The sequence below is a fragment of the Podarcis raffonei genome, chromosome 10 (assembly GCF_027172205.1).
Source record: "Podarcis raffonei isolate rPodRaf1 chromosome 10, rPodRaf1.pri, whole genome shotgun sequence".
In the NCBI taxonomy this organism is placed as follows: Eukaryota; Metazoa; Chordata; class Lepidosauria; order Squamata; family Lacertidae; genus Podarcis; species Podarcis raffonei.
The window spans coordinates 19,022,596-19,046,872 of NC_070611.1; the positions used below are offsets into that span (position 1 = coordinate 19,022,596).

General features: G+C 41.4%; 1 protein-coding gene across 8 annotated transcripts in view; it reads left to right on the top strand.

Moving 5' to 3' along the window:
* Positions 1–5,699: 5,699 nt before the first annotated feature.
* POT1 (protection of telomeres 1) overlaps positions 5,700–24,277 on the top strand; it is a 68,378-nt gene continuing 49,800 nt past the window's right edge. For 3 of the 8 annotated variants that reach the window (XR_008332363.1, XM_053404745.1, XM_053404746.1), the window contains exons 1-4: positions 5,700–5,841; positions 13,167–13,239; positions 14,407–14,498; positions 21,424–21,528. Coding sequence is in view for 5 of the 8 variants with exons in the window: in XM_053404745.1 (XP_053260720.1) it covers positions 5,719–5,841; positions 13,167–13,239; positions 14,407–14,498; positions 21,424–21,528 (393 nt within the window). In the remaining 3 variants the exon portion in view is untranslated. Of the gene's footprint in view, positions 5,842–7,205; positions 7,393–13,166; positions 13,240–14,406; positions 14,499–21,423; positions 21,529–22,579; positions 22,672–24,277 lie in introns of those variants that run through there. The other 5 variants (XM_053404752.1, XM_053404748.1, XM_053404747.1 and 2 more) reach the window with 5 other exon arrangements.

Consider the following 24,277-nt stretch of genomic DNA (forward strand, 5'->3'; position numbering starts at 1 on the left):
CCACTCTGCAGCCTCTGAACTATGCCCTTCTGCAAACCACTGTTCTAAATCTATACCATCCTCCTGTTCTCAGGAAGGTTCAGGAGAAGTGGGGGGCGGTCCCCACCATTCCTCCTCAGTCCAGACTCAAGCAGCTTTAAGCCAATATCTCTGACATTTAGACATGGCTATGTGTTTTCACTTGCTGTGTTTTTCACTTGCTGTAACCTGCCCTAGGTTTTTATAGTGAAGGGAAGGCATGAAATCAATTTGACAACAGAATTCTAACTAAATGGACCTTTGTTCTAGTCAGTGCTATTTTTCTAGAAAACGTGGTGCCGGAACTCGCCATGAACACCTCCCTTGTTCTCTTAGAATGGGCACTGAGTTCCAGTGAGTACCAGCTGAAAGCAAAGCCCTGGACTAGTTGAGCAGGACTCTCCTTATGTTACTTTATGCCACAGAAGTCAATAGATGTCCTTTTGGGTGGGACAATCTCAGTCTAGGGGACTGCCATGGTTAGTCATCCAGGTGCCCACATGCTGTATATCTTTACATGCAATAAATCCATGGCTCTCGGGATTTTGTGACAGAGAAGCCAAATGACGTTTGTTCCTTTAGCATTCTCACCTTTTGGCAGTGGGCTGCCATATGTCCTACTTTTCAAAATCTTGCCTAGAATTAAGCTACTACAATCATGTTATGTTATGTATGGTACACCACTAAAAACTGGACTTTGAGTGATGCTGTTGAATGAATGATATGTATGCATCTCAGAAAAGCAGATTTTATTGTCCAGGTGTCTGCATGTGAATTTATGCACCTTCATATGTGTCAATTGAGATCATAGAACAAATCAACATCAGGATTAAAGGAAATTTTTCTTTAGTGCTCTACTCCTGTAAGAAACATGAAAGTATGGTTGCTTTCGGGCACCTGTTTGACAAGAATACTCAAAAAAGCATAGTAATGTTTTGGAGCCAAAGGCTGGGGAGAGAAAGAACAGAAACAGAACAGAACAGAAATAGGCTGCAACTCTTATTCTAAGGCAATGATAGTGCTCAGCTCATCTACTTAGTAAATGAAGGGAGGAATCCCACCCTGATTTAAATTTGGATCACTGCTTGCTGTAAACAGGGTCAATACCTGCAGCAACATCATGTGATCAGCACCAGGGCACCAGAAGAGTCCTGCAGCATCAGACCATAAGTCTACCTAGTGGCCAACCAGATTTCCTCAAATTTATATGGGTAGACAAGGGAAATACGAGTCATGTACCCCACATTGACAGCAGAGAGATGATCCTAAAGCTGTCTGTGACACTAGAGTAAACACTATCACAGCCAAAAGATTTAGTCAATCTACCGTAGTTGATGGCGGGAGTCAGGAACCACTGTGTGCCAGCCAGCATGTAGAAAGAGGGGTAAAGGGCCACAGGTGGCACTGTGGTCTAAACCACTGAGCGTCTTGGGCTTGCCAATCAGAAGTTCGGTGGTTCAAATCCCCGCAATGGGGTGAGCTCCCATTACTCTGTCCCAGCTCCTGCCAACCTAGCAGTTCGAAAGCACACCAGTGCAAGTAGATAAATAGGTACTGCTGTGGTGGGAAAGTAAACAGCGTTTCCGTGAGCTCTGGTTTCCATCAGTGTCCTGTCACGCCAGAAGCAGTTTAGTCCTGCTGGCCACATGACCCGGAAAACTGTCTGTGGACAGACGCCAGCTCCCTCAGCCTGAAGCAAGATGTGCGCCACACCCTCTAGTTGCCTTTGACTGGACTTAACCATCCATTTACCTTTTACTTACTTAGAGCAAGTTGGTTAGCTCATGTGCCTTCAGATAATGCCCTAATGAATTTATTGTAGATACTCTTGGCACATTCTTTGATGAAATCATTTCGTTTCCCTCTCCCTACGTTAGATTTATTTTGTTATTTACTTGTTTTTTATTTGTTTTCTGAACCATTAGGTCAATACAGGCTTCCTTGCTTTGCAGAACAAACTACTCCAACTCAATATGCTCACACTAAAACACACACCACATTTTAAAATTAATTTGGACATTTGATATGCCCCCGTGCTTTTGGTTTAATGGTTTTTGAATGCATTTGCCGCTGTGAGTGACAAGAGATTTCTTTTAACAAACAAAATATAAAAAAATAATCCATTTTGTAGAACCTTTTGTGACAGAGGGCTTTAAGCAAGCTTTTGCAATCAGAAGATTTCTAATAAGCATGTGGGAAATTTTTACCTATGGTACTGGTCCTCTACATTTCAGAATGAAACTTAATAGGACATTTCCTCCACTGACTTTCCTTGACAATCCTATGTTTCACAGTTGTGGTGAATGAAATAACAGTTGAGAAATAACTTGACCCTGGGTTCTCTACCTCCCAGCACTTAGAGTCACAGACCATGAAACTAAGTTTCAGTGCTTAGTGAAACTGAACTGATTTAATTCCTAACTGGCAGAAAAGGAGGACTAGACCAGAGGTCAGCAACCTTTTCCAGCCATGGGCCAGTCCCCCGTCCCTCAGACCATGTGGGGGGCCGGAATATATTTTGAAGGGAAAAAATGAACGAATTCCTATGCCCCACAAATAACCCAGAAATGCATTTAAATAAAAGCACACATTCTACTCATGTAAAATCACCAGGCAGGCCCCACAAACAACCCAGAGATGCATCTTAAATAAAAGGACACATTCTACTCATGTAAAAACACGCTGATTCCCGGACTGTCTGCGAGCCGGATTTAGGAGGTGATTGGGCCGGATCCTACTCACAGGGCTTAGGCTACCTACCCCTGGACTAGACATATTAAATATTTAGGTTCTTTGGAGCCATAAATTCTGGGTAAAAAAATAAGAGTTCATCTGCTAAAGATTTCATAATACATCATTACTCTGCCACGTTTTTGTAAGCATGAAGGTTTTCTTAGTGTCTTAAACAGTGTAATCCTATCCAACCCTACTCAGAAAAAAAAGCCTCATTGACTTCAATAGGACATACTTCCAGATTAGTGTGAATAAAATTGAAGCCTTAAATAGTTTAGCAGCAGACTGCAATTTTGTAGCACATCCATTTTGTTAATTCTGTTGAAAGTTAAAATGTAACAAACATCAAACATTGCAGTATGTGAAACTACATTGAACAATATTATTTGGTTGATTCCAGGATGCATTATCCTATGCATAGTAGATTAGATGTAAAACCAGCTGTAAGTGTAAGGCATGTGTATGGGATTGTAGCTTTCATTATATAAAGATGTTTATAGCACAGTCCTAAGGATGTTCACCGTATACGTACTTAAGCCCATGTCCAATGGGATTCACCCCCTACCTAGTGTGTTTAGGTGTGCAGTTCATAGATATAATATTGGGACGCGGGTGGCGCTGTGGGTAAAAGCCTCAGCGCCTAGGGCTTGCCGATCAAAAGGTCGGCGGTTCGAATCCCCGCGGCGGGGTGCGCTCCCGTTGCTCGGTCCCAGCGCCTGCCAACCTAGCAGTTCGAAAGCACCCCCGGGTGCAAGTAGATAAATAGGGACCGCTTACTGGCGGGAAGGTAAACGGCATTTCCGTGTGCTGCGCTGGCTCGCCAGATGCAGCTTTGTCACGCTGGCCACGTGACCCGGAAGTGTCTCCGGACAGCGCTGGCCCCCGGCCTCTTAAGTGAGATGGGCGCACAACCCTAGAGTCTGTCAAGACTGGCCCGTATGGGCAGGGGTACCTTTACCTTTACCTTTTCATAGATATAATAGAATCAGAGAGCTGGAAGGGATCCTGAGAATCATCTAATCCAGGCATCCCCAACCTGCGGCCCTCCAGATGTTTTAGACTACAACTCCCATGATCCCTAGCTAACAGGACCAGTGGTCAGGGATGATGGGAACTGTAGTCCAAAACATCTGGAGGGCTGAAGGTTGGGGATGCCTGACCTAATCCAACCCTCTGCAACGCAGAAATATGCAGCTGTATTTTTTTATTTTTTTTTGCAAAAGAAGGTTCAGAATTTGAGGACTATCTGGGCATTATTGCTAACCATGAGCTTGAAATTCTGAGAACATCCTGGAACAGCCAAAAAAACAACCCAACATTCTATTCTATTCTGCTACTAGATCAACTTAATTATGCATGTTTACACAAACCGAATACATTATCAAAATTACAGAGAGTAGGGAAATTATTTTATTCAACAGCCCAGCCATAAACATGCTTATGCAGAAGTAACTTCAACTGAGTTTAGCAGAACTTGCGTCTGAGTAAACATTCTAAGAATTTGGATGCAAGTTAATCAGATTTCATTCTACCCCTTTCATTAGATTGAACGATAATTGCAACCGTTTAAATACTCTTCTTAACAGCAACCCCCAAAGTAGATTAGGAATTCTTTCCTAACTGCAGATGGATGGGGAAAGAAAGAGCTATTTAATGGGCGAGACTGAACATAATTAAGTGGTGTGTGTTGGGATTAAATAATGATGATGATTCTAATTTCATACATGCATTGATGAGATGTGAACTGGCTGTAACTATTCAGGAAAGAAATTTTGGAGTTGTGGCTGATAGCCCTATTTTGTATTTTTATGCTGTGAACCGGCCTGAGATCTTCAGATAAAGGCAGTAAACAAATTTAATAAATAATATGAAAAGCTCAAATTTGTGTGGACTCTTTGTTCTGTCTTGTAACAGAATTATTATTATTATTATTATTATTATTATTATTATTATTATTATTATTATTATTATCATTATTTCCAGGTGGCTTACAAATTCAAAACAAATAAAAAAAAGTCCAGTAGCATACCCAGAACAAACTTAGTTGGTCTCTAAGGTGTTACTGGACTTTTATTTATTTATTTATTTCGACTGTGTCAGACCATCACGGCTACCTACCTGAATCGAGAATAAAAACAAGAATGGCTAAAAACACAGAAAGAAACTAAAATTAGTTTTCATTTTCATTTCACTTTTAATTTTATACTGCTTTTCTATATAACTATACCCAAGGTGGTTTTCAGCATCAACAAAATACACAGTAAAGAACACATGCCTAATAATAACCTGATCCAATACAGAAAGTCATTCTAAAACATAATATTCAACAATATTAGAATAGCATAACATGGACAGTTCAACGCTGACAGAATTAAAATTACACTATATATACATCTATGAGTAGATAAATAAATATTCCTGTCTTTGTGCACCCATTTCCCAATACAATCCTATGTATGTCTACTCAGGAGAAGCAAGTTCCAATGATGTCAGTAAGAATCTCATTTTTGCATTTCAACCAGTTGTTTCCATATAATTGGGTCTCCAGCTACAGAACTACATTTCCCATGGTCCCTTACCGCTGAGCCCGCGAGCTAGGGATCATGGGAGTTGTAGTCCAAAATAAAAAGAGCTGGAGGAACTCAAACCTCCCTCCGAACATCCGGACCAATCGTTTCTTCCCCCGCCCAAGCCTCAGAAACGCGGCTCGCGTTGCCTGGCGCTGCGGAGCTTCAGTTTAGCACATTGCGCGTGCGCCTGGCTCCGTTGGTAACTTCTGGGCGCCGCGAACCATAGAGAAGAACGAAGCCGGTGCGCACGCGCGGCCGGTAACCCACGAAGCGCTTAAAACGCCCCTCAGTCCCCGGGCCCGGTTTGCCATGTCAATAAGGCGAAGGGGTCGCTCCTGCCTTGCCTTCCTGTGAGGCCTGACTGGCCTTCAAGACCTGGGTTTGCAGCGGCAGCGCCATGCCTCTTGAAGAAATAAGGGGCTCCTTCAGGGTGTTTGAAAACTCTCTGCGGGGAAGCCTCCAAAAAGTTGGTTTCGAGCATTTGCAGGTGGGCTGTGACTGCGCCAGCAAGTATGTCCAGGTAAACTCCTCCTCCTTATTATTATTATTATTATTATTTATTTATTTATTTATTTATTTATTTATTTAATTTCCAAATATATTTTATCACATTTCTACAGATCCCGCATAGAATTCCAATTATTTTGTGTGTGTGTGTGTGTAAATGTATATATGTTTATCTCTTTCTCGACATATCGACTTCAGGTAAAGTGTTTTTTAAATAAAAAATTCCAAATATATTTTATTAAATTTCTACGCATTCCACATAGAATTCCAATAATTATGTGTGTGTGTGTGTGTGTGTGTGTGTGTGTATCATAGAATCATAGAGTTGGAAGAGACCACAAGGGCCATCGAGTCCAACCCCCTGCCAAGCAGGAAACACCATCAGAGCACTCCTGACATATGGTTGTCAAGCCTCTGCTTAAAGACCTCCAAAGAAGGAGACTCCACCACACTCCTTGGCAGCAAATTCCACTGTCGAACAGCTCTTACTGTCAGGAAGTTCTTCCTAATGTTTAGGTGGAAGCTTCTTTCTTGTAGTTTGGATCCATTGCTCCTTGTCCGCTTCTCTGGAGCAGCAGAAAACAACCTTTCTCCCTCCTCTATGTGACATCCTTTTATATATTTGAACATGGCTATCATATCATACACACACACACACACACACACACACATGCATATGCATGTATCTCTCCTCTCTTTCTGTCTCGACATAACGACTTCAGGTAAACTTTTAAAAAGTTTTTTTAAGGTTAAGAACAGACCTCCAGAACGAATTAAGTACTTAACCTGAGGTACCACTGTAATAGGCTTTATGTTGCTGCATATTTCTAGGAGAGACTGATGTTATGCTCAATTTTTGCTTGTGGGCTTCCTGTAGACATCTGTTTCATCACTGTGAGAACAGGATGCTAGACTAGATAGGCCTTCCGTCTGATCCAGCAGTGCTGTTCTTAGGTTATTTAATTAATATTTTATTGTTTCATAAAACTTACACACCGCTTTATTGGTAAAAACAACAACAACCCCCAAAGCTGTTTATCACTAGGTTAGTGCTGAGCAAGATCTAGTGACATTCTCAGCGACAGTTGCTTCAAATTTTCTTTTATGCAATAGTTTTGCCTGCCTTCTTTCTGTGGCCATCAGTTTCTTATAGATTTAATTTGGGTTCCATTAGTTGAACACTCCTGAGACTTGCTCCACTGATCTTCCCTGCCCTAAGGATGTGAAGGCTCCCATATATATGTGAACCACTCCTGATTTGTAGACGTTTTAAGCAGAAAAACTTGTAATTTTAAGTGCACTTCTCAATCACTTAAAAATTGTAACAAGGTACAGTGATACCTCGGTTTTCGAGCATCTCGGAAGCTGAACGATTTGGTACCCAAATTCCAAAAACCCAGAAGTAATTGCTTCCCTTTTTGAACACGTCTCGGAAGTCAAATGGTTTCCGCTGTGTGTTTTTCTATTTTTTCCATTGACTTGGCCAGCTGCCCTTTGCTCCTCAGTTGTCGAATATTTCGAAAGTCCAACAGTCTTCCGGAACAGATTACATTTGACAACCGAGGTACATACCACTGTACTTGTGAATGTTTATTTTATTTATTAAATTTGTATACTGCTCCCTGTCTATTCTCACTTCCTTTTTGGAGACATGGTAGCCCTACTCTGATAGTCAGATCCTGAACAAGCTTACTTGAAAGTAAGTCTTAACTGAGTGTTGCTAAAATTAAAAATATCCTGTGCTTTGTCTTATCTATATAGTCATAGCATGCTCTCTCTTTTTAGCATTGCTTTTTTATTACTGGAACCATTAGTAAACTTGGAAGAAAAATATAGATGGCTTGGGAGCTTTTCATTTAAGGCATAAACTTAAAAAAGTGTTGTGATAAAAAAATTTCCAGTCTGGTGACTTAATGGAGTTCTTTTTTCTTATAAAAGAATCAATGGAGTCTTCCAGATTTATGGACATTTTTCAAAAAACTGGAGGAACTGCACCACAATGTAACTTTTCTTTTTTACTTCCTCAACATAAAATCAGCACAGTTTGCAGCAATAATTTTCAGCTGTCTAGTAGCTGTTTCAGAACAAGGAATATACGCATTGTGTTGCTCCATCTGTGGCTACAAATGTGTTCTAAATTCAAGTGCTTAGTGCTGGTGGTACATTAGGCCTCTTGTATAAACTTTACAGAGTAGAACACATGAGACCAGTCTTCTTCAAATGTTTGCTTTAATTTGATGATGATGATGAATTTAATTTTAAAGCCTTTTATCATTACTGGCACTTGGGGATGTAAGCTGAGAATAGTACTGTTAAACTTGAATTTTGTATGCTGTGGAAAAAAGCTTTTCAGCGAGAGCATGCAATTCAGTCATCATTACTGTTTCTTTGCTACTTTTATCTCCATGTACAGCATAAAGCCAAATATTGTATTTTCCCGTCACAGCAAACTGAGGATTACAAAAGAAAAAATCAATACAACCTTTTACTCTTTATGTAGGGTAAAATGGAGGTTAAACAGCTGTACTGTTTTTAACACTGATTGGGAGCCGCCCAGAGTGGCTGGGGAAACTCAGCCAGATGGGCGGGGTATAAATAATATATTATTATTATTATTATTATTATTATTATTATTATTATTATTATTAAAAAGACTCGTGAATTTTTGTGATGTCAGGTATTTTTAATTCACACTCTTTTCTCCAGGAATACATTTTATCTGTAGTGCATGAAGATCACAGTAGTTATCTTCATACATTGGAGACATTCCTTGGATGCAGTGCTTCAGGAGAGGCATGGAGAGTGTAAGGAGGTCCAAGGCTCAATATCAGTTTTCTATTAATAAGCTGCAGTTTGGGAAGAGAGCTTTTTGACAATGACTGTCTGGCAACATATCAGTGTTTCAGCTGCCACTTCCACCTTCCTTCAGTGAGGCATGGAGAACGGTTGTAGGGTATACAGTGTGTCTTCTGCTTGGATTGAAAGCCACATGTTGCAAAAAGGGCTGCATCCTTCTTTCTTTCTTTTTTAACTGTGGCCACACCTCCCAGCATGCACGTCCCATCCTCCTGCTGGGGATTCAAGAGTGAACATGGCCCTCTGGTCAAGAAAAGTTAGTCACTTGCTAAGGGGGACATTTAAACAACCAGTGTTCAAAATTAGCCAGGTGCATTTTGTACCTGGTTTTTGACCACCTGTGACCAACTGAAGCTGCCTGGGCACCAGGATGGTGCCTGACATCTCCACCATCTGGAGGTGCATGCCTAGGGATAATTAGATCTTGACTGTTTTCACACACTCACACCCCACCCTGTAGAATTCTATCAGATTTATTTTATCTGCACTATCAGAATGAATTTCAGGAACCAAAATGCTTTTTCTGTGCAGCTTGAGCAGGAGTAGTCACCATTAGGAAAAAGAGGTCTGAATAGGACCTGGATCAGGTGACTTTTCTTCTTTAAGTTCTTTAAGTTCTTAACTTAGCTCAAGGTTATCATCTGAACTAGCCAGATGTTTAACTGAGAATTAATCACAGTTGGTCCATCATTTGAAAAATCAGGCCTTTGAGCTGTCTTACCCCAAAATAGTAACTAGACATTTCGTTTTGGCAACTGTAACGTTGGTTTAAGAATCCATTTGGCATCTAGCTTATATATATCTGAGTTTCTAACACTGCTGATGGCATGTGACACCCTTATTAAAACATCTGCACTGGCTGCCCATCTACTACTGAGCCAAGTTCAAAGTCTTTGTGTTAATTTACAAGGCCCTGTACAACTTAAGTCCAGGGTACCTTATGGGTCACCTAAACCCTTATATCTTAGCTTGTTTACTAAGATCATCTGCAGGAGAGTTGTTCTTTATCCCCCAAGTTGTCAAGGCGCATCTGACAACAACAAGAAACCAAGCGTTTAGTGTCATCAGCCCAGTCCTGTGGAATGTATTGGTACAGGAATATAATCTATGGCTGATTTCTAAAATAGATATGGGGCACCGAGGTGAAGGTGGGGGGGAGAATGCCGTTTAAAGTTGTTAAAGATCACTGCCACAGTTGGTTTGTGTTCAAAGAGAGGCCATTTCTCGTTGCGCTGCCGCAAAATATATGTTCAGTACTCCATTTGATTGTGATAGATAATTTCCTCCGAGGAAACTTGCCTCATGGTGAGGAGAGAATTTAATGCATCTGAAAGCTGCCTGAAGAAGCAAACAAACTAGGTGACTGTGAAGGGCTGGCACAAAGAACGCGGTTAACAAGGAAACTAGCTCTTGTTAATTTGACAGAAGCAGTTATTGGGGCATCTGCTAATGTGCCAGGGATTGCTCTGGAGGACGCACATCTGCTTTCTACCTGGAAGCAGCTTTCAAATATATTATGATGATCACAGTGGTTGTACTGCATATTTACTGTTGTTCAAGTGTGATTGCCGTGTAATACATAGGCTCAGAACAGACAAATATATCCTTGGTGTACAAGCAGAGATGCCAGAGGAAAAAAGGCAAGTTGTAATTCAGGCAGTTTAATACACAGGTCTGTTAACTACTCCTGACTCCTTCAGCTGTGTATAACATGTGCAGCATTCAAGAAATTCCGCTATTCTTGAGAGAGACAAAGAATATGCCATGTATCAAGCCAGGGGAGGAAAATTATTTCCGGATCTGGCCCACATTCTGAATTGGCTAGCTTGGAGCATCCCCACAGTTGCCTTGCTCTTTTGCAGTACTCCTAAGTGGTGTTGGAAGCTCATATATAAGCTAGGTGCTAATGGCTCCTTAAACCAGGGTTACAGTCGCTGAAACAGAATGCCTATTTGCCGTTTTGGGGACAGACTGATTGACAGTCGTCGTTTCTGTACAACTTTTTGGTTCCTGAAATTCGTTGTGCGGCTAAAGTATCACAGATAGAATTCTGCAGGATGTGTTGCTAGTACAGTGGTACCTCGGGTTAAGTACTTAATTAGTTCCGGAGGTCCGTTCTTAACCTGAAACTGTTCTTAACCTGAAGCACCACTTTAGCTAATGGGGCCTCCTGCTGCTGCCGCCACGCTGCCGGAGCACGATTTCTGTTCTCATCCTGAAGCAGAGTTCTTAACCAGAGGTACTATTTCTGGGTTAGCGGAGTCTGTAACCTGAACCGTATGTAACCCAAGGTACCACTGTATGTGAAAGCAGTCAAGATCCAAGGATCCCCAGGTATGCACCTCCAAGATAGTGCAGACATCAGGTGCCATCCTGGCACCCAGACATCTTTATTGGTCACAAGTGACCGACAGCCAGTTGCGAAACACGCCTGGCAAATTTTGAACACTGCTCCCAAGTACAAAGTGAAACAGATCTGCAGGGACCATATTTGCCCACTCTTCTGCCCCAAGGTTGGGATGAAAGGCTGGGCGCATCATGATCCGCAGAGAGCAGTGGAAAATTCACCATGGCAAGCTTAAAACTGTGGACTTTTGGTTGGTCTATCCTGAGAAATCATAGAATCTTAGAGTTGTATAAAATCTTTATTTTTTTTTAAAGAATGATAGAATCATACCATTGCAAGGGACACCTAGGGTCATCTGGCCCAACCCCCTGCAATGCAGGAATCTCAGCTAAAGCATCCATGACAGATGGCCATCCGACCTCTGCTTAAAAGCTTCCAAGGAAGGAGAGACCAAATGTAGAAGCTGTTTGGAGCCCAAATTTGTGGCATTGTTATGCTTATGTGATGCTCTGCTGAAGAAAGGGGAGATGATTTTTACACACTGCCCCCCAAAATTTGCTCTAGATTGTTGGGGGACCCTCCAGAACAGCATGGCTAGGTTTTGCTAGTCACTACAGAGTGAATCAGCAAAAATTAATTCCCTTGGACTTCGTTAAGTGGGAACTGCTGGGCAAATGTTCCTCCCACAAATGGAAGGAGCCTTTCCATTCACAGAACAATGACTCTAGATCCAGCCCAATGATTTTTAAAGATATTTTCTATAACAGTATTGAAACACGACACAGTTTGACAAACCATTTGGTTACATGAGAACTGCTCATGTAAATAAATAAACATTTACTGAATTTAAAACACCAAACTCCTTAAAAGTTAAAGGCTGCCATGGCATAGGTTCAGATGGGCCATATTTTTTCATATGCACAGGAATTAATCCTTAGTTGAGAGAGGGGGATATGCAGAGCAAGAAAGAGCAGTATTTCGGGCATTCAGGCTGAAAATTCTTGGGCATTTGGGCTGAAAATTCTTCGGCAAAAAGTGTGTAGACGGCTGGGGGCTCCTGCGCTAGACCCGCATCCTAACATCACAGTGTGCAATTAGGTGTGTACATTCTATTCAAACTGTCCTGCTTTGAGTGGGAAGGTCTGGAGTGGGCTACAAAGGACATTAAGCTGACCTGGTTAAAAGCCTGTTAACACACAGGAGCTCTGGTAATACAGCAGTGTTTCCCAAACTTGGGTCTCCAGCTGTTTTTGGACTACAACTCCCACCATCCCTCACCTGCTAGCTAGGGATGATGGGAGTCGAACAACAGCTGGATACCCATGCTTGGGAAACACTGTAATACAGGATCCCTGACTGTGGGGAAGCTCCTAAGCCAGGTATGAAGAACCTGTGGCCCTCAAGATGTTACTAAACTATACCTCCCATTGTCCTTGGCAGTTATTGGCTGGGGGTGATGGAAACTGTAGTTCGGCAATTTCTGAAGGGCCACAGATTCCCCACCTCTGCTCAAGACTTGTTCGACCAAACGTGCTTAAAAAGTCCCTTCACTTTCCCACAGGGATATTGGAGTATGGGGCTGGCACAAGGGTTGGGAATGGAGACTAAACACCTGAGGAGGGTTTAAGTTTGTCATGTTTTATGCAGAGCACAAATGAATATGGGATGTAGTTGGAGTGGCCACCATTCAGCTGGAAGACTAGCTTTTGTTGGTCAGCTGCAAACCATAAAAATGAATGTTGCCATTTATTTGGAAGTTATTGAGGATTCTCTTGAGAGACACAGGACTCTCTGTTCTACCAACATTCTTTGGTCCAGAAAGTAGTGGACAGATATTGAGTAGTTGGTCCCGCCATGCTTCTCCATTTGCAAAAGGAGACTGATGATTGACTGCTCAGGATTGCAGTTAGGTTGTTAGATACAGATGAAGAAAGCAATTATAGGTTTGTATATTTTATGAAGCACTTCGTTAATTGTTCTGCCACTGTAAAACCTGATGCGATGCTGCTGTTGTGGAGATATTGCACATAATCCGAAAGGTCTGGGTCAAGTAATGAATATGATTGATATTTTCTATTGGAAATATTTTCGACTTGCTAATTAGGACCCCCTCCTCCCCAAATTTCTCATTTCAGGGAACAGTTGCTGCTTCCTATCCATTAAGTAAAGTGGGAAACGGGACATCTTTCTTCAAGATTATACTTCAAGGTATTTTAACATATAGTTTTTGGTTGTACTACTTGTGCTCCACAGGCAAAAGTTGTGGGACTGTAATAATGGGGATAATAACAGATATAGTGGAAGATCTAAAAAAACAACAACCCAGTGTCATATGCTTTTACAAATGGGAGAGATGATTTATTTCAGGAGGCATCTGGAATTCTGAAGTCGAAGTATTTTGCAAATTATAATATTATTATTTATTTAACCTACCGTTCACTTTTTAAACCAAGTACCTCAAACCACTTTACAACAGAAAAAGAATAACAAATACAGTAAAACTAACATGACACTAAGAGAGCAAAATCTGAAGCATTCATATTTTTGAAAAAGGAAGGTCTAAAACATCCCATCCCACTAAAGGAGACCATGGATTATCAAAAACTAAAGGCCTGCTGAAAAAATAAATGCTTTTGCCTGGGCCTAAATAAATAATGGTGGCTCCTCCCTTGGGAGAGCATTCCATAACTGGGGAGTCGAGACTGAGAAGCCTGCTCTTTTGTCAATAGCTCCCTTGCAGGGGGCACACAAAGATGGGCCTTGAATGATAAGCTGTTGCTCTGGGTTGGTTCATAGGAGGAGAGGTGGTCCTGGAGTTACTGGGGTCCTGAGTTGTGGAAGGCTTTATAGGTCAAAACCAGCACTTTGAATCAAGCCAGGAAATGAATTGGAATCTTGCCATCTCACTGCTGAATTCGGCACCTGCTGTAATTTCCAAACCATCTTCAAAGGCAGCCCGACATATTATGCGTTGCAGCCGTCTATCCTAAAAGTTACCAGAGCATAGACAACAGAGGCTAGGCCTTCCTCTACCCTTTTTAAAAATTCACCATCCTTATCATACATCTTGTCTTTTGATGTTGGTCCTCGCCAGCAAGGTTATCTGGACTTTCAACTACAACCCGCTGCTGTGTGCTTCATTGATTGCCTAGTAGACTAGAGCTCATTTTGTGGTCCTTACTCTGGCCTTTCGGGAGCTGCCTTATGTACAGAGATTCCCCCCCCCCTTAGTTTCATAGCTCACAGGCATGAGTGTATTTTAATGTCCCTGGCCTCTCAGCATTTGCGATACCCTTGTGAAATCAGAGCTGCAAGGCTTTCCTTTAGTATATTCAGTTAAATGTTACAGTGTCACTGTTCCTGTGTGTCTTTCAGAGTCAGAAAACCCATGTTCTAAGGCCGGTGCTATCAATACTTATATGTTTGGGAAGTTGGCAGAGGATTGTGCCAGCGTTGTACATCAAGGGGTAAATGCTTTTATTTCTTTCATTCTTAGATGTTTATTTCTTCTTGTGAACTGTTTTTCTACTGATCTTGTTGACCTAAGTGTGTTTACACAATCAATGCATGCGGCTGCCTTTTTGACCGGGTTAAGGTGCTGACTGGTGTTCAAATGAGTAGCCTCTGTGGCCCGAAATCCCTGGGTGCTATTCACCCACGCATTTCGTGTATTAAAGCTGTGTTTGTGTTCCTTTTCGTCACTGGAATCTGATATAGTACTGTTTGCTTGAACAGCACTATGGCATCACCTAATGGCAAAACAGAAAGAAACACCTCTTCAAAATAGTACTCTTTGTCTTCCACCTCAGTGACAGGGAACCAGATGTTGTCGGATTCCAGCTTCCATCAGCCCCAGCCAACATGACCAGTGGTTGGGGAGGAGCACAAGTTTCCAAGCCTTGCTGTAGTTACTTACATACCCAACAGGTCACTGAGATCTGCTCTGCAGGACAGTTTTTCCTTCAAGGCCTATAGATCTCAGAAGCCTGCTCCACAGTAATGCATAGCAGGTAAATTTACAGCGTCTGAAAGCCAGCAGGGCGCATTTTGCTTAACGTCTGCACCATTTGGAGCTGCATGCCTTGGGATCCTTGGATCTCAACAGTTTTCACACACTAGCAACACATCCTGTAGCATTCTATCTGTGATATTCTAATGGTGCAATCGGAATGAATTTCAGGAACCAAAAAGTTGTATTGAAAAACATGACTTTTGATCCGTCTGGCCCCCCAAATGGCAACTAGACGTTCTGTTTTGGCGACTGTAACTCTGTCTTAAGGAGCCATTTGACTCCCAGCTTATATATTTGAGATTCTAACACTGGTTAGTGGGGCTGCCTGCTCCATGGAAGAGCATTCAGCAGACACCCATTATCTACACTTTCTGGAACAACTGGGGTTGCCTTTAAAACTGTTTTCCAGCTTTAACTACCTGACTTTCTATTTAGCCTCTCTTTCTGAAGTCCAGTATGAGCCATGGGTGGTCTTCAACTAAGTTCTAAGTAGACCCACTGAAATTACTGTCCATGACTAAGTTAGGTCTATTGATTTCAGTAGGTCAACCCCAAGAAAACTTCACTTACTTACTTACTTATTGAATTTATATACCGCCCTATACCCAGAGTTCTTAGGGTGGTTCACAGAAAAGATCATAATATATAAAATCAAAAGAAGAACAATAACCCAATAACACCCCCCCCCAATAGAGCCACATTTCAAAAGGGTATTGAATAGCTGAACACCCCTTTTCCCCCTAAATGCCCTTTATAAGTAAACATCTTAAGACTAGTTATCTGCCCAGTTGAAACTGTTAATTACCGGTCATGCCTCTGTCATTCTATTTAGTCCCCCCCCCCCATTTGTAATGAGCAGCTTTGCTTGCTGACTTTTATCCCAGCACAGCAAAAGATGTGTAAAAGGAAAAAAGAAAAGAAAAAAAAGGACCCTGTGGTAGTGGTGGTCTACCTGCCAGTATTATAGTATAGATTGGGCACTGCGAAATGATTTCAAGTTAACTCTTCTACCACATCGTTTAAAGTGTCTGAAACTTAATTAGCGCTTTGCGCCCTTCTTGATAAAAGGAGAAGTAGTAAAACAAGGCCCAAAGCACCAATTAGGAGATCACAGAGATCAGTACTGAGGACCTGTACTGGAAACTACAGCCCTTGAGCTGGAAACTTCAAACAGAGTTGAACTAGCAACAGAATATTCACACCTCCCTTGTGACTTGAGCCGTGGTTATGTGGACTTGTGCGTGTGGTTTTTAAGAGGCTTACTATGAATATGATAGAGGGAGGATAATCTCAGTTCCTTTAAAAAAACTCAAAATTTAGTGATCAGGCCATTTTAGCAAGCCTGTTGAACTTTCTTTCTTTCTTTTTAAAAAAGTCATTGATTTAAATAGTAAATTGCAATGCAAGGAATTTGGGGTTCCCCAATGGGAGACATAAACGGTAACATAGGAGAGTATATGCATATTGTTGCTCCTATGAATACCACTATTTTCAAAAAATTACAGTATATAGCACCAAATGTGCTTGATGCTTGCATATTAGGCATATGTAGAAGATATACCTGTGTTATGAATTTCTGTATTGGTAATGGGTGCATTTCATAATTTAGTGTTAAGAGCAAAAGCACCATTCTTGGTGTAAAACTTAATAAATTATTAGATTACATTCTGAACTGCTTCATTCTGCAGCAGTCTAAAATTTATCCCCATTAAATTGGGGAATTTAGTCTAGTCAGCTGTCCAATCCTGACTTGGCAACCAAATTCCAAAATAACTTGTGCGTGCAGTAACATCTCAAAATGCTGGAACGGGAATGAAATATCCAGGAGCATAGCTCTTTTGGTTTGCAACTTACTTTACACCAATTTTAGAAATGTACATTGCAGTTCTGTGTGTGGCTTTTCGGAACATATGCCCTGTTGAGTTCATTGGAGATTCCTCCATTCATTCTTTCAATTTCTATGCTGCCCATCATCTGAGGATCACAGGGTGGTTTACAGTATTAAAACACAAAAATACAAACTGTGGAAACAAGCAAAAACAACACACACACCCCAGTTTAAATGGCCAGATTGTTTAATTAGCCAAAGGCTCAACAAAAGACAGCTTAAAATTGCTTCTTTGAAATATCAAGCAGATATTGTGCCTGAGTTAGGTGCCTTTTTGATAACTAAGGAAGATTGTCCACAAATGCTTAAGGTTTTCCCTCCCCATTTCTTAAAGGCAGGTTGTGGTTCATATGTAAGAAACTTTACCCATGGATTTTTTAGTTGTTTTGTTACAGAGTTATTTCTCATTTTTTATTGAAAGGAAGATGGAACAGTGGCATAACTAACTCCCCTGCCCCCCTCCCAAAATGGTGGTACAGAATAAAATTCATTGCACCCCGGTCATTCCATTGCACATTAAGCTTTGTTGGAATTTGTTCTAATCCTTTTTAAACAATTGAATCTGTCTGTATCACTTAAGTTAGCAGTCTCCCACCCACCCTGGAAAACATTAAGGTTTGGGGTTTTCAGTCATTTAAAAGAATATCATCAGAGACTGCTGAAGTAGCAAAAAGAGCAATCATAGTGCCGCAGTTTGCTAAAAACTCAGCTTTAATCAGAAAGCTCTTTTATTTATTGTAATCAAATAAACACACGGACAAAAGACATGCAGTAAAAGCTAACGGGAGTGTTGTTGGTACAAGATTGAATGCAAAAAATGAAGCGCTGAGGCTAAAATGCTTCTCAGGAAGAGCACATCCATCTGGAAGTACTTAGGGGGCACAGGCAAAATTGAGACGGCACTTTAAAACTCAGACAATGCCAGAAATAACTAAGGTAAAGGAGCCTTTAACTTGCATTGCAATTCCCTGTGCTCAGTTTCATTTTCTCAGGTATCTAGCTTAGTTTCCCTGCCTGTCAGTAGTGCAGTCTATCAACCTTCTCTTTCACCCCCTCCCTGCTTCCATGTGAGTTTGCCGGGTAATAAGCTGAGGGATGAGAGGCAACGTGGATAGCTCTCTTTCCTCTTTCTTTCTCTTTAACCTGACTGCTAATGGTCTAATAACTGCTGACATCTGCAATCTTAGATGGCAAGTGCTGCATGCAGAAAATCCAGTACCTTTAACTTCTTCACTGCTGAAAGATATCCAGCTGCTCACTCAGAGCAAGCAGGTGGATCTGGGCCAGCACTGAAAATGTTAATATACAGGGCATTTGACTCTCAGAAAGGGAGAGAGAGAGCACTTAAATCTAGCCACCAGCTTGGCTTGACTTAACTAGAAACAGCATTGTTGCTGTAACTCCTTTGAGTCAATAGGGATAAACAAGGTGCTATGTTTGGACATAACAAGAAAGCAGTGAAACAGTCTTTCAGTAGTTTGATACCTTGCTTCTTAATTGCTTTTCTACTAAAGAAGGCTGACCCTGAGAAAGCCACAGTTCACATACGGTTTTCTAAACTTAGCAAGGACCCAAAGCCTGTCCCGTCAATAATTTTACCTGTCCAAGGCATGCTGAAATGAATATAGCTGTGCACTTTTCCAAAAGTTGCAGTTGGTGCTGGTGCAAGGTAATTTTCTGGGCGATCCTGAGCTAGGAAAGTAAGATCTTCAAGCAGTAATTAAAATTTGGGGCTTGCCTTTTGAAAGTTATGTCCATGTTTCTTAGTAACTTGGGAATACAATTATAGAATGTAAATGTATTCTCTACACATTTTCTGTTTAAGTTCGCAGGCTAGGAACCTGTGGCCCCTCTGGCTGTTACTGAACTACAGTTCTTTTCATCCCCGCTCATGCTGTCTGGGATGATTGGAGGTGGAGTCCAAGAACATTTGAAGGACCGCAGATTCCTCTCCCTGATCTGCATAGTCAAAAATCTATTTGAATGATGTGTTAATTTAACAGTTCTGCAGTTTGTTATTCATTTCCCAATATCATCAATATAAATGATATGTTACTACATTTGATTTTGATTATTCAACACGCCAGTCTTTGAGAGTGATAGTTCATTAACATTTGGCAAGAGAATGCTACCTGGCACGGATTGTAGTTGGGCGTCCAAAAACATCTGCCAAGCTACAGGTTTTCACACTTGCTTTAGATAATGGGTGGAGGTTTCTCTTTCCTGTTCTTGTTAAAAGTGAGCTTTAAATACCATATGCTCCCCAATTAGTGTTAGAAATTCAGATATATAAGCTAGGTGCCAAATGGCTCCTTAAACCAAGGTTACAGTTGCCAAAGCGGAATGCCTAGTTGCCATTTTGGTTCCTGAAATTCATTATGATTGTGCAGATAAAATGTAACTGATAGAATTCTGGAGGATGTGGTATTAGTGTGTCAAAACAGTCAAGATCCAATGATCCCCAAGCATCTACCTCCAGATGGTGGAGCTGTCAGGCACCATTCTTTCACCCAGGCATCTTCACTTGGTTGCAAGTGGCCAATAGGTGCTAAATGTGCCTAGCTAATTTTTTTACTGGAAAAACAAATATGAAGTGTTTTGTTTAAGCCCTCTGTGGTATAAGTATATATTGAATTTTGTGTATACCACCATCCCTCTGTGGAGTTGGAAAACCTAAGTAAATACTCTATGGTAGTTTTTGTTTTGTGAATGGTGCCATGGACCCCCTGGGTGGGATTTGCATAGCCATTGGGGTCCGCGGACCTCCAATCAGGAACCACTGCTCTATCATATCCCCCCATTTTTATTTTAAACTAAAAATATGCAACCCTCCTGAGTCTCCCTTTGCCATGTTGGATAGATCAGATAGGGACCTCATAATAACAGAATCAAGTAATAGTGATTTGTTAACTATTCTTTCTGATTTGGGCCACTAATCGGAGAGAGTGAATTTTGACTATGTTGTACTGAAATGAATCAGATTTCAGTGTAGAACTTATATTGATTTTAGTGGGGTGCATTTACCTAACTTTATGTAGATTACATCCCCTTTCTGACATTAGCTTCAAAAAAACATGCACAGAAAGAGTTTATCCTTTGTCACTTTCCTGTAGAAATCAGAAAATGTGTGTATGTGTTTTACTTTTCCAGTTTGAATAATAACTTTCTACACTATTTATTCTTGCAAACTGATACATAACCTCCACCCCCAATCTGGGACTATTTTATGCTAGTGTTATTCCATTATTGCTTCAGCTTAGATTTCAAATCACTGACATTTCTTTTTTTAAAAAAAAAACAAAACCCCCACACTACTTAAAAATGCTATAATGGAAAGTGCCATTACAAAAGTCAGTCTCCATAAAATGACATCTTTTGACGTTAACGTCAGTTTGGCTGTTGAGCAAATACCTTATTTGTATAGGAGGAAGCAGAGGGATTGCAGTAACTATTTTTCTTTCTGATTTATACAACTGGCAAAGAGACCTTTTAGAATTGAGTTTTGCACTCATCTCAGAATTTTTATAACAAATATCTTCTATAAGTGACTTAGATTTTTCATCACCTTTCAAGCTATTTGAATTTTTCAGCTTGCTAATATTGTTTTGTTGGAAGAGTTGTTGGTTTTTTACCCTAATCTTCACAGTACCAAAAAGGCCATTTTGCTCACTCCAGTAGTCAGAAATCAGAAACCAGTTCTTCGGTGCATTTTTCAAAAAGTGCCATTTAAGTTCCATATGATCGATCCTCTTGATTTATCAACTTCTTGTTTGTCACAGATAAAATATTTAGCTACTCTTTTGTTATGTAAATACTGGCAACATTCAGACCATGAAGCTTTGCCCCATTGCCCTAGTCTTATGAAAGATGAATTGTAAGTTTTCGTAATGCAACATTTAAGTTCACTGATGACCTGCAGATCATTGGAACACCTGTGTATGCTAAAATATGTAATTAGAATCATAGAATTGTAGAGTTGGAAGGGACCGCAAGAGTCATTTAGTCCAACCCCCTGCAAATGCAGGAATCTCAAGAATTAATTTTAAAATGATTGATACCATTTGATTTTTGACAGTGGGTAATATCTAATGCTCAGGGTAGATTCATTAAAATCTATAGATAGGTCCATTGATTTTAGTGGGTCTGCTCCAAATATGATTAACATTGAATATTCCCCCATGCAATTCTTGATTTAAACTATTTCGATGGAGATCACTTAAGGCCTTTGTTTTCCCCAAACACTATCCCTACTAAAGTTAATGACACATTTCAGTGGAAATTTTAGACCTGTACATAAATATTTCATATTGAAACTTTGGTTGCATCATACCTTTACATTTTTCTTTTCTTTTCCAGAGGCTTTCCTAATCAGCAGGGATTTGTCATATTTTCTGAAGATCCAGGGAAATGTTTCATCAAATGATCTGATCACTAAGGACTCCGAAAATATGATAACTAATAGCAATAATGATGCATGTTTCTCTCTCTATAGGACATCATGGTGGTAGCTGGATTCAGCATGGCTAAGTCCACCAGTGAAGCTGATGGGCATTGCTGTCGGCTAGAAGTCTCTGACGAAGCTGGGTCAACTATTTATGTATGTTTTTCAAGCTTTTCTTCTCTCCCTTCACTCCAAAACTTTCTTAATAAGAGAGTCTGAGAGGCTGTGGATTACTAAAAAGCACATCAAGGTCTGCTTTAAAAAGATAGAAGAACTTTACCATTCAGCATACTAATAACTGGGATTCAGAGAAAACCCTTGGCTACAGCTGAGTGTCTAAGGGGGCTTTAGACTTGCATTCGTGTATCAAACAGCAACCCACCAGAAATCTTAGAATTGGAAAGGGACCACACGGGTCTTCTAGTGCAACTCTCTGCAATGCAAGAATATTTTGCACAATGTGGGGCTCGAACCCATGACCTTGGGATTAAGAGTCTCATGCTTTACCAACTGAGCTATCTCTGGTGATAAAGAATCAGATGGCAGCAATCATAGAGTTCATGGCATGTGGAAAACTATTTTTGATACTGAACAGGGTTTCTAAGCAATCTGACACACTACGCGGGCGGCTGCTGCCCAAAGGGAAGAAAGTTAGCATTACTCAAATGCCTTAAAATGTGTGTAGCTGATACAGCTCTGTCTCTTTAGCAGTGTTTATAGGGTAGTTTTGGAAATGTGGCACTGTGGGTTAAATCATAGAGCCTAGGACTGGCTGATCAGAAGGTCGGCGGTTCGAATCCCCGCGATGGGGTGAGCTCCCGTTGCTCGGTCCCTGCTCCTGCCAACCTAGCAGTTCGAAAGCACCGCAAAAAGTGCAAGTAGATAAATAGGTACTGCTGCAGCGGGAAGGTAAACGGCGTTTCCGTGCACTGCTCTGGTTCGCCAGAAGCGGCTTAGTCATGCTGGTCACATGACCCGGAAGCTGTACGCCGGCTCCCTCGGCCAATAAAGCAAGATGAGCGCCACAACCCCAGAGTCGGTCACGACTGGACCTAATGGTCAGGGGTCCCTTTACCTTTACTTTAAAGTCCTATTACTTCTCTCTTTCTCTACATAAAAATGTAAGGCTGCCATTGCTGGGCCTCCATTGGAGGATTTGTAGAGCCACATCACAATCCTGGATTTGCATGATGTTGGGGCAGGGGAGCAAACACGAGGCAGGATTTAAGATGGAGTTTTAAAGAACAACAAAAAGTTTGAGTAAAACAGAAATAGAGGGACACAGAGGAGCTGGGGCAGGTAAGGGGCTTGAAGGGGCTGTGAAGGGAGTGCAGGGCTTGAGGGAGGGGAGCTGCAGAGCTAGAGAGGCCAGAGTTGCTTTGTGGGAATGGGGAGGCTGAAGGAGGCGATGGCGGATTCGGGTGATGAGGTATGAAGGGAAGGATGGGACTAGCAAGGAGGGTGGCAGCAGCAGGGAGCTGGGTAAGCAATGTGAGCAGGGGCAGAAGCATATATATTTACAATGGTACCTCTAGTTACGAACTTAATTCGTTCCGGAGGTCCGTTCTTAACCTGAAACTGTTCTTAACCAGAGGCGTGCTTTCGCTAATGGGGCCTCTTGCTGCCGCTGCACAGCCGGCACATGATTTCCATTCTAATCCTGGGGCAAAGTTCTCAACTTGAGGTAACTGGCCTGAAAGCGAGATGAGCGCCACAACCCCATAGTTGCCTTTGACTGGACTTAACTGTCCAGGGGTCCTTTACCGTATATGCACACACCCCTGGGAGAGTATTGGATGTTGCTGTGGGAACCCTAACTATTATGACTTGGGCCTATAAATCCAGTTGTGCTGTATTGAAGTACCATATTAACCTGAATATAAGCCGCACCTTTAAAATTGGAGGGGGGAAAGGAAAAACCACCCAAATATAAGCTGCTCCATTCCTCACTGCTCCTGGCTGCATACTTGGGGGGGGGAGCCATGCTGCATTGCCGGTGGCCTTTCCCCTTCCTTGCTGTCTCCCTTCCTGGCCTTGGGGGAAGGACGGGGGACTATGCGTGGGGCGGGCGCCGCTTTGTCACACTGTTTGCCCCACACTCCTGGCTGCATACCGTAAGGTCGCGAATATAAGCTGCACTTTAACTTTTCACAGTCGGAATTTGGGGGAAAAGTCAGGCTTATATTCAAGCCAATACGGTAGTAGCAATCTATAGTGATGCTGCTTTAGTTAAGGGGGAAAGGCCCCTTGCCAGATTTCCAATAGTATTAGCCTTGAATTGACATAGACTTGGAAAGTTTGAGATTGTGCTGAGTTGGCAGAGTACAGCGTATCTTTTTAATGCTTCGTGTCGTTTCTCTGGGATAGCAAATATGCTGTAAATATATTTACATAGTGATAGCTTTGTTTTGGAGAATGGATAAGAGAACTAATATTTCTATAAAGTCAATGGATTTTAGCTCTCATCTCAAAAAGTCATGTTACCATAAGCCCGTCTTATAGTACTTGGAGGGATGGTTTTTGTAATTTGTGTAGAATATTTGCCAAACTGAAAGGCAACTCGGATATTACAGCTAAACAACTAATTCTGCATGCCCAAAGAGAGATAAATTTCTCTTCAATTCATCATGTACTCTCTTGAACCTAATGTTTAGTTCATTATTTGCTGTGTAGTTAATTATAATTAGGATATGGTTGCGGCATGCCTTTATCAGCTATATGACAATCAGAATGTCAGAATGGTGAAGCTCCCTCAACATTTCCTCTCCACCTGTCGAGGGAGCTTCACCAGGTTGGGTGTTGGATAACTAGGTTGAAATTCCTTCCCTAACCTGGTGCCTTCCATATATTTTGGACTTGCATCATCCCCAGCGAGCACAATCAGTGGTCAAGGATGATGGTAGTT